We start from the raw sequence: 13,655 nt of genomic DNA, 5'->3' as shown, positions 1-13,655 counted from the left end.
CTCTCTGAAGTTTCTGGAATCCTGGCAGGACCACTGAATCCCTACCACCACCCTCTAACCAGACTCTGGTGGCCCCCCCCTCATCTCACATGTTCCGTCATCACATCTTGGAGGATGCTGGGCTCTAGAATGGACTGGCCCACACCCCAATCCCGGCTCAGCCTTTCACTCTGCTCAGGAGATGGGCTAGCTCTAGTCCTGACCCCTGGAGCAGAGGGGGTTTTAGCATGATGATTGGTGAGAGCAGGTGGTGTCAAGAGCTGCAGAGGAGACCAGGAGAGCCCCACGCCCCACACTCTGTGTTAGAGCACTGATCAGGGCACCAGCTGCACAGGGCAGCTGTGAGTGCTCCGGTCAACATGTCTGCTGTGATAGGGCCACAGATGAGCACTTCCCTAGGTCCCAGGGACACTCAGCCTGGACCTTCTGCTCTCCACGGCAAGCTGAGGGGTCTGCTGGGTGTGAAGGCACCTTGCCTCTAGCTGTGCTCCTGCAGTGCCACAGAATGGTCACTGGGTCCTAGAACTGAGCTGCCCTGCCTTGAGGTGGGGAGAGTGGGGAGCCAGTTCTCGTCAGCTCCAGAGGGACTGTCCTCCCCCTTCACCTCTTGAAAACTCTGTTCTTGACAGTGACACAAATAAAGCTTCCACCAAGAGCAGAGAGAACTGGTGCTGGTGTATTACTGATTGAGGTGGAGGGCTCCCTGGCTGGAGCCCTAACAACCCTCTGCCCAGCTCAGCCCAGCCTCTCTGGCTTCTCAAGATCCCAGGGAAGAGGCAATCCCCATCATCATAAAACAACAGGATGTTAAAACAGCTGGAAGGAACCAGAGAGACCCTTGCTCACCTGTCATTTTAGCAATGAAGATATACAGTTTGCCTGTGAGAATCTCTAATCCCCTAGTCACTGCAAGTGTTTCCATATAAAAATGAGGTGCCTGAACTCATATCTTGATAAATGGTAAAATTCTTCTCCCATGCCCTTGTGGTCTTGAGCTCCCTTCCAATCTCCATTGGAAATGGCATGTGAACTGCTTGTTCCAAACCTGGAGGAGCAGAGGTAATTTATATTAGCAGAACTGTGTCAAAATTGCTCTGATCAAAAAGTGACAGTGCTCCACACCCTGGCTGGCAGTTACAGTGAATGGAAGAAATGCTCTTACCTGGTGCCCTGGCTTGGGCTCCAGGCATGTCTCCAGGCTAACCTAACTCCTTCACCCCAGGTGGTCTGAAGCCCCTATGCATCAGCTTTGCCCCAAAATGGGCTTGGACCAACCTAAAGTTGCTGAGTCAATCTCCAGGGACAGTGCAACCCAGCCAGACCCTGCCATGTCACATGGAGGACGAGGGGAGATGGGGGGGGGCAGGAGGGGATGCTGGTCTCAAAAATCTTTAAGGTCCCCTCTAGATTATCTCAGTTTACCACCAGAGGGCACAGTGCAGAAATAACAACCCTAGACTCTTGGGGCAGGGGAGGGGGAGTAAGGCACTTACAGATTGGTCCTGACAGCCACGTGGCCCTCTCATAATTGGCTGGATGGACATTGAAGTCCTCCGCTACTCTGGCTTCATTTAGGGACACTCCCACAAACACTCGCATCCCTTAACCTATGGTGTTCCCGGGAAGGGCACGTCGCATTGTCCAAGGACTGACCTGAGTGTAAAGTTGCCCTGGGAGGCAGCTGAATCTCCTGTCTGCCTGGAATCTTGTCTGGTCCTCCTGGGAGTGGGATGGATGCCCCCTGCCCTGGGAGGGGATGGGGCTGCGTCCAGCTGCCCAGCTGTCAGGGCACTGACGTGCGGTGCACCCCAGAGCAGCTCGAGTTTCCCTCCAGGGCCTGTCCCAGCGGCTGAGCCAGCATCCCAGGCGTCCTCGGGCTAAATAAGGAGACTACTTGGGTCAGGGGGCGGGGGCTGGGGTCCCGGGGGGCTTGGGGCTACCACTCCAAACAAGGCAAGGAGGGGAGCGATGTATAAAACCAGGACCCAGGGCTGAGCACCTGCCCGTGCCCTTACCGTGAAGAACTCCGTGCCGCCTGCTACCCAGCTAGTTGACTCAAGTCCTGAAGTCAACCCCCACCCCCCACTCCACGGTGAGTCCAGATCCTCAGACCAGCGCTAGATACTCACATCCAGGGGATGTTCTGAAACCGAAGGGGAAAGGCTGAAGGTCTCAGTCTCTGTGTCAGCCTAGACCCCTGCGTTTGTTTTCCGCTTCCCAGATGTCCAAAGCAGCTCCCGCCAAAAAACCGGCAGCTGCGGCCCCGCCTCCGGGATGTACCCTGGATATCAATGACCCCCAGGTCCAGAAAGCGGCCATTCGCATCCAGGCTTCTTACCGGGGCCACAGGTGAGGGAGAGCCCTGGAACCCTCGGAAGGAAGGGAGCTGGAGCTGCAGAAATCCCATTCCTGCATTGGGGGTGGAGGGTACTGAACATAGTGCCATGGACCACTAGGGTCATTAGACTTAGGGGAGAACAGTTACTGAGGTTGGAAGGATGGCAGATAAGAGTAGATCTTTATATTAGGGTAACGATTCAGGAGCGCCCCCCCTTCCTATTTCCCCACGCCCATGTTTAAGGGTCTAGTGGGCCGAGGGGGCAGGCAGGGTAGGGTGTGCGGGCGACAGGGTTGCGGGGGGGTGGGAACAGTGTCGTGGGAGCTCTGGGCCCTGACCCTGCCTGCCGGTAGGTCCCGGAAGGAGCTGCGGGAGAACGGGCCGCCTCGAGTGCTGGAGCCGCTGAAGGACGTGATGTTGATCGAGGGCAGCGCAGCCAAGCTGACTTGCCGCATTTCGGCTTTCCCGGACCCATTCATCCGCTGGAGCAAGGACGGCAAGGAGTTGCGCGACGGGCCCAAGTATCGCTACATCTTTGAGGACCCTGATGTAGTCGCATTGGTGGTGCGCGATGGCGAGCTGTCAGACTTGGGCCAGTACAGCATCAACGTCACCAACCCCTTCGGCCAGTGCTCCGACTCGGCGCGCATACTCGTGGAAGGTACGAGCGCCCCAGGTGCACCGCGCAGAGCAGCACCACCCAGCGGGAGCCCGCAGCCAGGTCCAGCCGCACGTTTATCTGGGCCTAGCCGAGTTCGGATGGGGATGTGGCCAGCCTAGCCCCCGGCACAGCCTGAGGTACAGAGCAGGGCGCAGCGCCGCGTGGGCTGGGTAGTCCTTCCCTACCTCGGGATCCTGTCCCACCCACGCTAAGAAGTCCACTATGGGTTTCAATCACTTGACTTCAGGGCCCCAAGGTTACAGCGCGCTAGAGGCAGAGCCAGGGGTAGAGCCCTGGTCTTCTGGCTCCCCCCTCTCCCGGGGGGGGGGGGGCAATTTCCACTATCTCCAAGGCACCGCGAGATGTGTGAACATTTCTGGGCTTTCACGCGTAGTGTCCCTTTTGATCCTCCATGCAGCCCTACGAAGTAGGAGGAGGAGCAGGGATTAGAGTTGCTAAAGCGAGTTTAGATCTATCTCGTATTTAGGGCTGATATTAGCTGGGAAGGTGTCGTCCTTGCCCCGCCTCACCTCCAGGTCACTCACTGGATCGCATTGCCTTTCCCTTCCTCTAGTGCCGGCGAAAATTCAAAAGGGACCGGGTAACACTAAGGCGCGCAAGGGCACCACAGTGACGCTGAGTGCGGAGATCATGGGCGAGCCTGCGCCCGACGTGGGCTGGACCAAGGACGGGAAGGACATCGAGGAGGACGACAGGCGAGGGCAGGGACCTGCCGCAAGGGCAGGGCCTGGAACTGGAGCCCGGGCCCCAGAAAACCAGAGGAGTGGGACGGGGGTTGGGAAACTGGGAGCGAGGAACAAAGGTGGCTAATTAGCCCGGCCCAGGGCGTATGTAAACTGACCCGCTGCCCCTCCCCCTTTCCCCCTTTCCCCCCCGCAGGGTGTTTTTTGAGATCGGCAGCACCACCACGACGCTGACCATCCGCCGGTCGACACCCCAGGACAGTGGCAAGTACGAAGTGTACGTGGAGAACAGCCTGGGTATGGACCAGAGCTTCGCTCGCGTGGACGTCGCCTGAAAAGGACCCTCGGACCTTTCGCCCTGGCTCCGAGCCCGGGTTGGTTAGCATCTTGCTTAATAAAACTGCTCTCTTTGACCCTCCGCGTCGAGTCTCTTCTTTTGAGTTGCCATTTCCTCTCCCCGCCACCCGTACCCACACTCTTCCAGACCCACACACCAAGGTCACAGAATGTTGGGGTCAGAGGGAAGTTTGGAGAGTGCCTAGTCCAGTACCTCATTTTACAGACGGTAAGTCTGAGATAGGCTTTTCTCACAGCAGAAAGCTCCTTCACTTCCCAAGATGGGCAGAGGTGTCAATGACTCCGCCTTCTTTTCTTTTGTATACCTCAAGCCTCACCCTCTCGTGGAGGGTTTGCACGCTGGCCATCCCCGTTTCAAGGCTGACCTCACGCCCTCTCATCTCTAGTCCCGCTTTTCCCCGTGACTTAGTTCTCTACTTTGGCTGCTACCCCTGGGCCCATTCCCAGACCTCATGGTCCTAATCCGGGTTCCGGCTCGTTTCTCAGGCCCCACCCTTCTTTTCATTTAGCACCGCCCCTTTGATGCCTTGGCTACGCCCCGTGTTCGCCCATAAGTCCCCCCCTTTCTCCTCTCAGAAGAGGGAAAGGAGCTTAAGAACTACAATCCCCGGCAGACTTTGCGAAGTTCTCGCGAGTTGCGAGAAGACACGTGCACGGAAGGAGCTAGCAGTAGCGGGCGGCAGAGCTGGAATAAAGGGGGCTAGTGGTAAAAGGATCTGATGGAGGGGTAGCGAAAGGGGTAGAGGGCAGCGGACGGCCCCTGGACGGAGGGCGGCTTGGAGGTCCCGGCTGGCTCTCCGTACCTTCCGTGCTGTGCTGGTTCCACAACTTCTGGATACGCGAGGTTAGGGTTTATCAGACAGAATCAGCTGTGAGATTTAGAGTCAGTCAGCAGTCAGCCCTCTGAATCCAGAGATTCGGCACTTGTCGTTAATATATAATATTGGGACTCAGGGGATTGGTAGATTCAGTATTTGGGATACCAAGGGAACCTGTCTTGGTTTAGGATTCATCACCTAGGGGTTAGTTTTAGGAGTCAGGTTCAGCAGCATATAGAGAGGTTTTGCTAGGGTTTGGCTTTGTCAAATGTAGATTAGTGTCTAATACTTGAAATTCACTCTTAGGATTGTAATTAAATATTTGGGGCTCCTTCAGGATTTGAGGTTTAGTATTTAGGGTTCACTGTTGGGATTCAAGGATTAACATCTAGAGTGAGGATAAACAATTTGGGAATTGGTGGTTTTGGGGGTTTGGGTTGAGGTTTGGGGTGTGAAAAGGTCTATTGCTGAGTTTCTGAGTTTGTAGCCAGAGGGAAGTCTGTTAGGGATCAAACTGCAGGGTATACATTTCAGAATTTGGGAGGAATCACTGTCGGGTTTGAAGGCCGACTGGAATCTGGGTTGGGATTTGAGATGTGTAGGATTTATGAGGTGGTGTGCCCAGGGAGGGACTATACTGAACCTTGGAGTTACATCCTGGGAGAGAGACGGCTCAGTGTTGCTATTTGGGGTTTGGTTGAGGTAGGAGTGGGGTTTCTGGGTTGGGGTATGAGATCTGAGCCTGACTTCTGTTTTGGGATTTGAAGTTTAGGAAGCATTTGTCATCATGCTTAAAGCTGTGATCCTGATTGGAGGCCCTCAAAAGGGTGAGGAGCCAGGGGAATGAATGGAGGAGGTTGGGCTGGAGTGGTGGGTGGGTTGGGGACAGAGGGAGGCAGAAAACTGAAACATGCTTCTCTGTCCTCTCCCAGGGACTCGCTTCAGGCCTTTGTCTTTTGAGGTGCCCAAACCCCTGTTTCCGGTGGCAGGGGTCCCCATGATCCAGCACCACATTGAGGCCTGTGCCCAGGTAACTCCATAGCTCCCCTCTCCCACCTCACTTTCTGCTCATCTCATGGCATATTTCCTCCTTTTCCAACCATGACCTCTTCCCACCAGGCAGAACTCCAGGGAGCACCATTTACAAATGATACTGTGAATGGCACCCCCTGGGAGTTTGCAGGGCAGCTGTGCTGCTGTCTTCCCTTAATCTAGTCTCATCTGGCCTCTTCGTGGTCAGAATTCACAACTGTTTTCAAAAGCATAGAATGTGAGATTAGGCAGGAATCTTAGAGACAACTTAAAACTGTAGCATGGGAAACCTTAATAAAGGACGGACTCTTACTACCCATGCTCATTATGGAGCTAATTCCTTTATTGTTTTTGGTATTGGAATAGGCAAGGTTTTGATTTAAGTCCAGTCTTTGTGTGCTATAAGGCACTGAGCAAATTTCTCACCCTTTCTCAGCCTTAGTTTCCTTAATTGTAAAGTGGGGGTGATTAGTCCCACTTTGTGGAGGTGGCAAAGCTTAGAGATGATATTTGTAAAGTACCTAGTACAATGTAGGCACTTGATAAATAGTATCCTTACCTCACACTGATCTCAAGCTCAGATTGACAGATAATAAGTTTGGGGGGAAATGAATGGGTTATCCTTTAATGAAACTTGGTAGGCAAAACCTTTCCTAGGGTGAGCCCTGCTTCAGATGTGGAGGTGCGGGGGGAATAATAGAATAATAAAAGATTGAAAGATTAGGGACTGAGCCTTCCTCTGACTCGCTCATTGTCCACAGGAGATATCAGGCTGGCGTAGTGAAGTGAGTGTCCAGGGCACCACAGCTGAGACGGAAACTTGGGTCTGGACTTCGGGCCAGTACCAGGCGTCTCTCCCTGCTGTCATTCTCTCCTGTCAGATGTGTTTTTTCCTCCTAACTTCTTCCCTTGTCCTCAGGTCCCTGGGATGCAGGAGATTCTGCTCATTGGCTTCTACCAACCTGATGAGCCTCTTACCCGGTTCCTAGAAGCTGCCCAGCAAGAGTTTAACCTTCCGGTCAGGTCAGGTGTTTGTGCGCATGTGCTGCATGGGTGTAGGGGAGTGGTGCCAGGCATCTTGAGTTCTCGGGAATGGGTTGAGTGGGCATCTGCCAGAGGTCACCCTCACATGCTAGGAGGACTTTTATTTGGGCATCCCTGAAACCCTGAATATATTGTTTCTTTGTGGGCCTTGGGCAGATGTATTCTGGGAGAAGGAGAGGTCAGGTACCCAGGCTCATGGTAGCCTTCTCCTCTCATCTCACTGAGCTGGCTCTGGGTTTCCTGGGGACAGGTACCTGCAGGAATTTGCCCCTCTGGGCACAGGAGGTGGTCTCTACCACTTCCGGGACCAGATCCTGGCTGGGGGCCCCGAAGCTTTCTTCGTGCTCAATGCTGACGTCTGCTCTGACTTCCCCTTGAGTGCCATGTTGGCTGCCCACAGACACCAACCTCACCCCTTCTTGCTCCTGGGCACCACGGTGAGGGGCCCTGGAAGGCTGGAGGGTGTCGAGGGGGTGATCCAGAGAGGTGCCTGGAATGCAGGGTGTCGGGGAAGCAGGGCCAGCCCAGGGAGTTGGAGTGGAATCGGGCGTTAGGAGGGAGAGGTGCCAGAAACCCCAGAAGTAATGGAGGTGGTGGTGGAGACCCTGATCCCTCTGACTACTCAGAAGTAGGGAGGGGGAGGGCAGCTGTCAGTTCTCACCCCAGCTGAAGGCTTGTCAGTGGCGGAGCTGCGTGCCAGGTGCCATAGGGGAGGGAAAGCAAGAAAAAGAAAACAGGCCTTGCTGCCCTGGAGAAGGCGGGTCACGATGTGTCTGTCTTTCAGGCTAACAGGACACAATCCCTCAACTACGGCTGCATCGTAGAGAATCCACAGACACATGAGGTGAGAGCCGAGAGGGGGCTGGCTGGGTGCCTAATCTGTCCATCATCATTCTCCCGTCCATCAGCCTCTAGAGAATGCTGGAATGCTATGGGGAGGGCCCCAGGCTTGTAAAACAGGTAGGACACATCCTCCGCTGGTCCTCTTCTGTGCCTTTAAGAAAGATCAGTGAAGAGGTAACAGTTAATTTCCATGGGTGTAGTGCTCCAATAGACATATGCACAGGGTGCTATGGCAACACAAAAGGGGCCCAACCCAGCCTACCTGGATGAGGGTGGGGAGGGTTCCCTGGAGGAGGTGAGGTCTGAGCTGAGTTAAGTATGTCAAGATGAAGGAGACAGGAAGGCATTGCAGATAAAGGGAACGATATGTGCAAAGGTATGGAGGCAGGAAATAGCATCGTGCCTCCAGAATTGTGAAGGTGGAAACATAACCGGCAAGGCAGATGATCTCTGCCCCTGTCTCTGAAACTCCCTGCCCCGGAGCCCAACTCACTTTCACACACCCTTTCATTTGTTCAAGCTTTAGTATTAAAAATACATATGAACACACACACACGCGCGGGCGCATGCACAGTTTTGTGTTAGGCACTAGCTAGGTGTAAGGAACAGAGCCAGAAAGACACAATCCCTGCCTCTCCAGAGCCCTCAGTCTAGTGGGAGACAGTCAAAAATCAACCACTTCAAGTGACAGGTACCCCGGGTGAGGTGTGGCCAGAAGACAGGGAATGCCCAGAGCTGAGCTAACTCTGGGGCGGACAAGAGTGGACGTAGAGAGGGAGCAATCATGTCAGCTGGGGTTTGAAAGCTGAGTTTTCCGGAGGAAGGGCATTCCAGGCAGCACCATGCAGCAGCATGGAGCTGTATTCCGGGAGCACGGGGCGCGGGGGGGGGGGGGGGGGGGGTTGGGAAGAAGGCAGGTAGTTCAAACTTATCTTGAAGGTGAAGTTGAAGGGCAGTGGCAAGATACACTGTGCGTTTTAGGACGACACTGCAGTGGCAGCAGGGAGAACCTGGAGATCAGAGGGTCTTAGGGGATGGTGGCTGTGGCCCCTCCCCTGTCAACCCCAGCATGCTCTGTCCTCAGGTCCTGCACTATGTGGAGAAACCCAGCACTTTCGTTAGTGACATCATCAACTGCGGCATCTACCTCTTTTCCCCAGAAGCCCTGAAGCCCCTTCGGGATGTCTTCCAGCGTAATCAGCAGGATGGACAACTGTGAGGCAGGCCCCGTGGCCCTGTAACCCCCAAGTACCCCCAGTTACAGCTCCCCCCCCAGTCTCTGCTGTCTCCACCTCAACTTGCTCACCTTCCCCCTTCCACTTGTCATCTCCAGCTGAGCCTCCCCATTCCTCCCCTTCTAACCTCATTCTGTCCCTCTTCCGTATCCAGCCCAGTTCTTCCCATCACTGCCTGCCCACTTCCCTTCTGGTCCATTTCTCTTTAAGCCCTGAGTGTCCCAGAGATGTCTTTCAGAACAGACGGCAACACACACACTTGGGCGCACACATGCTTGGATGCAGAGAGAGACACACACACACACACACACACACACACACACACGGGCTGCAGAGGCTCCCCTTAGAGCATAGCATCCCAGAGTCCTACTCTCAACAAGTCACAATCCCAGGGTGGTCCTCCTAGGCCTAGGAACTGTTCCCTTCTATGGCTCCCCTGTCTTCATTCCCTCTCACGCCTCATTCACTCATAGCCATCTTCTTACTCCCACCCATATCTCTGCTTCTCTCTCCGTCTCTCCTGGCCTCTGTTTCTGCTGAGCTGGCATCTCTACCATCTCCCTCTCCCTCTCTTTCTGTGACTGTCTCTGCCCTCACCAGCTGCCTTCCTCTGGGGTGAGTCTGTCTGTGTTTCATTCCATCCAGTGAGAGGGAGGGGGACTGGAGGTGGGGTTCAGAGGTGTGGATGGGGAGGAGGACGGGAAAATTGGGGGAAGCCAAGTCTTGTCACTCTTTCTGGACGGGGCAGGATAGGCAGCAGGTGTATGCCGAGGGCTTCCCTGGGATAGCGCCCCAGCTGGGACCGTGAGGGGGTGATTTGTGTGAGCAGTGGGAGAGTTTCCTCGGATGTGAGCATCCGTTTGGAGAGAATCTGAGCAGACGTTTCGAGGTGGTGGGGTTCCCTCTGATTCCCATCCCGGAGAGACTGTGTTGGCCCCACAGTTGGGCTCAGCTGGGGTACTGATGTCAGCATCCCTTCCTCTGCCAGGGAGGACTCTTCAGGCCTGTGGCGGGGGGCAGGCACCATCCGCCTGGAGCAGGATGTGTTCTCAGCCCTGGCTGGGCAGGGCCAGATCTACGTGCATCTCACAGATGGTATCTGGAGCCAGATCAAGTCTGCAGGGTATGGCAGGGGCCTCTGGTGGGGGGCTGGGTCGCCTAGGGGTTGAGACTGCAGAGCAGTGGGCACAGGCCCTGCTGGCCTCTGAGTTCCTGCTCCACTCTGTGGCCCCCAGCTCAGCTCTCTATGCCTCCCGCCTCTATCTGGGCCAGTACCAGCTCACTCACCCGGAACGCCTGGCCAAGCACTACCTGGGGGGGCCACGGATCCGAGGTACCCACCCTGCCCCAATTCCTCACCTCTGCCCCCTACCCCAGCCCCCTCTGCCCTCAGAGCCATGGCTCCTGACTTCACACGCAGAAGTAAAATCGCAAGCCCTCCCCTCCCTGAACGAGATATGGTTTGGGGTATTTGTCCCCAGGTCCTCTCTTCTGCTTCTAGGAAATGTATACATCCACCCAACAGCTAAGGTGGCCGCATCCGCTGTGGTAAGTGGCAGACCAGCCCAGGGAGATTCGGAAGGTGGCTGTCAGGATGGGTGGGGCGGTTTGGGTACCTTGGAGTGCTGGTCTCTGCTTTGTAACAGCCTGTCATGCGGCCTCCTGCAGTTCCCTTCCCCGTATCTGTTCTATGAGGGGACTGGGTTTGGGGTCCTTCAAGACCCTCCAGGACTTAAGGTATGTGCTCTGCTCCACAGCTGGGCCCCAATGTCTCCATTGGGGAGGGGGTGACTGTGGGCGAAGGTGTGCGGCTCCGAGAGAGCATTGTCCTCCATGGAGCCACGCTTCAGGTAAGCACCTGGGCACACGCAGCAGGGTCTGGCACCCCATGCGGCTGAGGGGATGGGTGGACCCCATGGACTCTGCATCTGGTCTCTTCTCACCGCACCCCCCAACACACAATGTCCTGTTTGGCAGGAGCACACGTGTGTTCTGCACAGCATCGTGGGCTGGGGGAGCACTGTGGGGCGCTGGGCCCGTGTGGAGGGTACCCCCAATGACCCCAACCCCAACGACCCCCGAGCCCACATGGACAGTGAGAGCCTCTTCAAGGATGGGAAGCTGCTGCCTGCCATCACCATCCTGGGTATGGCTTCCCAGGGGATGCAGGGCTGAGAAACCTCCACAGGTGACGGGTGGGCTCTGTGGGGAGCAGTTGTGCATGCACGAGCGTGTGTGTGTGTGTGTGTGTGTGTGTGTGTGTGTGTGTGTGTGTCTTTTCCTCTAGCAAACATTTACCAAGTGCCTGCTGTGTGCCAGGCCCTGTGTGAGTCACTGGGGGCATGGGGCCAGAGCACAGATGGGCAGGGAGGGATGCCTCCCGATGGCAGTGGCCCCAAGCTCCTTACCCCTCCCATCTCCTCCCATGGCCTCCCCCTGGTGCTCTTGTCCACGCTGCAGGCTGCCGAGTCCGGATCCCTGCTGAGGTGCTCATCCTGAACTCGATTGTTCTGCCACACAAGGAGCTGAGCCGGAGCTTTACCAACCAGATCATCCTCTGAGGGGGCTGTCAGAAGGCCCCCCCCAACTCCGACCCCTCCAGCCTCTGTCTAGAATGGACCTGAGAAGCCAGGCAGGATCTTCACAGACCCGGAGCAACGTGGGTGGGCAGAGGACTCAGGGGCTCCGTCTCCACTCATTCCCTAATAAACCCCTTGAACCTGGGAGCCTGCACGGACTCCGTTTGTGCCTGGGCTGGGGTGGGGGTAGGGGTGGAAGGGGGGCAGCTGAGTCAGGCCCCCCCCACATTAGCATTTAAATTGGAGTCCTCGCTGCGGGCTCATGAATAATGAATCTGGAGCCCTGGTAAATCTCCCCCTCCCACTGCCTCAGCCTCGCACTGCTCCAGAGGAAGGCCCTCAAGGCTCCCAGCCTGCCGGCCCCGCCTTCACCCCCACCCTGACGCTGCCTGCCTGTCTGCCTCCCTGTTCCTCTTCACTGGGCCTGACTCAGGCCCGGGAGCAGAATGCTTCCGAAGGGAAGGGTGAAGGATTTCAGTTGGGCAGTGAGGTGCGGGGCGCAGGCCCGAGGTTTGAACACCCAACACCTGCTGTCCTTGGTTCTCGTGGAGCCTCAGCCCCGCCCATTTTATGCTTTGCCAGCTCCCTCCGCTCCTAGCCCGGCTTTTGGCAGGTTGGGGGCGTTTTTCCCTCGCCCTCCAGAGGCCTGGTGTCTGTTTGCTTCTCCCCTGGCAGGCAGGGTGGGTCTGTAATCAGCAGGCAGCGTTGTTCTGGGCGGGGAGGATACCTGGCCACCTCCCACCACCGTGGCTTTGCCCTGCAGGAGGCCCCAGGCCTCAGCTCTACATTCCCGAAGCCCCTGAGAAACCCAGCATCTCTCGTGCTCTCCCATGACCCCCACATGCCCCTCTTGGTGCCCCCCCCTTTCCCCAGCTGTGGGTGCGGAGCTTAGTTGCCAGATGAGCTGGTAATGATCGTAATCTGCTAATTGAGAGGAATCTAATTACCCGAAGAGAATGGGGGGGCAGGGTGTGGGTGGGAGGGAGGAGGGGGTCCTGGCAGCAGGCAGGGGTGCAGGCGGCAGGGTGCCGGGTCTTGTTATCAGCATGAGGGTCTGGGACAGAGCCCAGGATTTCATAGCTTCCTTAGCTGGGCAGCTGGGAGATGCTCTTGCCCAAGAGCTGGGCTGAAGGTGACATGGGGATAGGACTAGATGTGATATCCCTGCAGGCGGTGTGAGAGCACCGGAAATGGTGTTAGCAGTCCTGACCTCTAACCTGCTTGACTCAGCCCCTTCCATTTCCTCAGCTTCTTACCCCCAGCCCAGACCTTCTGTCACCTCCGCGTGGGGTTGGGAGGAGGCCGCAGATACCTACTCTGGGCCTGGGGTCAACTCCCTGAGGAAGGGCCTGGGAGAGGGGTGGGCCTTAGGGGTGGGGGGCTGGGCCCTTTCCCTCTTCCCAGTCCTGACCCTTCTGTTCCAAGTGGTTGGCAGAGGCCATGGCAGCTCCATCATAAATATGATAATTTAATTATTTTCTCAGCAAAACACCGTGAAATCCAATAAGTCTGTGTCAGGCCCTGGCCCCCGGGACCCCCCTCCTAGGCCCAGTGGGGGTGGGGACATGGTGGGGAGAGGCACTGGAAGGGGAAAGGGTCAGTGTTTGAAGTGAGAGGGGGCCAGTGAAGCTGAGGTCTTTGTACTGTACCCCCCAGGCTGATGGAGTCACTGTTGTGTGTATGTCCCCAGGCGGGAGGGGTGGGGGATATTAGAAGTTGTAATGTCCCCCACTCCTCTACAGCCTTGTCTACTGTGGGGGGGCCTCAAGCCCCATCCATCTGAGGGCACAGCTCAGGGCCCAGGACGTGGGAGCCCCCTGCCTCTGGAGGGGGGAGAGCAGGGAGCCCCCTTTTCTATCACCCCGGGGACCTCATTGTCCCTGTAGGGATAGGAGGCTGCTGGCCCCTTGGAGGGGTAGAGAAGGGAGAACTGAGGGAACTGGGCTGGGAACTGGGGGGTGACGGGGGAGGAATGCGGGGGAGGGGTGCGCTCCTGCCATTAGTGCTTTTTTCGGTTTCCATAAAAAGATTATTCTGTAAAATC

At 56.4% G+C, this 13,655-nt stretch overlaps 2 protein-coding genes across 5 annotated transcripts; both read left to right on the top strand.

Annotated features, from left to right (window-relative positions):
• The first annotated feature begins 1,954 nt into the window (after positions 1-1,954).
• On the top strand, positions 1,955-4,121 carry SPEGNB (SPEG neighbor). The gene is made up of 5 exons (XM_033112383.1): positions 1,955-2,092; positions 2,222-2,349; positions 2,692-2,999; positions 3,574-3,715; positions 3,900-4,121. Exons 2-5 carry the CDS (start codon positions 2,222-2,224, stop codon positions 4,036-4,038), a joined length of 717 nt encoding a protein of 238 aa, XP_032968274.1. The 5' UTR covers positions 1,955-2,092; the 3' UTR covers positions 4,039-4,121.
• A 563-nt stretch (positions 4,122-4,684) lies between these two features.
• Positions 4,685-11,775, top strand: GMPPA (GDP-mannose pyrophosphorylase A). 4 transcript variants are annotated; one of them, XM_033112129.1, is made up of 14 exons: positions 4,685-4,766; positions 5,646-5,705; positions 5,811-5,908; positions 6,830-6,933; positions 7,205-7,391; positions 7,739-7,798; positions 8,882-9,012; positions 9,633-9,647; positions 10,021-10,155; positions 10,268-10,365; positions 10,534-10,580; positions 10,790-10,882; positions 11,010-11,178; positions 11,493-11,775. In XM_033112129.1, the coding sequence occupies exons 2-14, from the start codon at positions 5,666-5,668 to the stop codon at positions 11,591-11,593; spliced, it is 1,278 nt and encodes a 425-aa protein (XP_032968020.1). In that variant the 5' UTR covers positions 4,685-4,766; positions 5,646-5,665; the 3' UTR covers positions 11,594-11,775. The 4 variants fall into 4 exon arrangements, with proteins under 4 accessions (XP_032968020.1, XP_032968019.1, XP_032968018.1 ...); XM_033112128.1 differs by having other exon boundaries at positions 4,703-4,904; positions 5,651-5,705; XM_033112127.1 differs by having other exon boundaries at positions 4,703-4,904.
• Positions 11,776-13,655: the final 1,880 nt, after the last annotated feature.

Source organism: Rhinolophus ferrumequinum, chromosome 8 (assembly GCF_004115265.2).
Source record: "Rhinolophus ferrumequinum isolate MPI-CBG mRhiFer1 chromosome 8, mRhiFer1_v1.p, whole genome shotgun sequence".
Lineage (NCBI taxonomy): Eukaryota > Metazoa > Chordata > Mammalia > Chiroptera > Rhinolophidae > Rhinolophus > Rhinolophus ferrumequinum.
The sequence above is the reverse complement of the archived record's forward strand: the minus strand, read 5'-3'. Positions and strand labels throughout refer to the sequence as shown.

Excerpts from the sequence above, each read along its gene's own strand:
- SPEGNB (XM_033112383.1), top strand. The coding sequence starts at position 2,222 with ATGTCCAAAGCAGCTCCCGCCAAAAAACCGGCAGCTGCGGCCCCGCCT. Across the intron at positions 2,350-2,691 it reads GCTTCTTACCGGGGCCACAG|GTCCCGGAAGGAGCTGCGGG; the intron begins GTGAGGGAGAGC and ends GCCTGCCGGTAG. Across the intron at positions 3,000-3,573 it reads GGCGCGCATACTCGTGGAAG|TGCCGGCGAAAATTCAAAAG; the intron begins GTACGAGCGCCC and ends CCCTTCCTCTAG.
- GMPPA (XM_033112129.1), top strand. The coding sequence starts at position 5,666 with ATGCTTAAAGCTGTGATCCTGATTGGAGGCCCTCAAAAGG. Across the intron at positions 5,909-6,829 it reads ACATTGAGGCCTGTGCCCAG|GTCCCTGGGATGCAGGAGAT; the intron begins GTAACTCCATAG and ends CCTTGTCCTCAG. Across the intron at positions 6,934-7,204 it reads GAGTTTAACCTTCCGGTCAG|GTACCTGCAGGAATTTGCCC; the intron begins GTCAGGTGTTTG and ends TCCTGGGGACAG.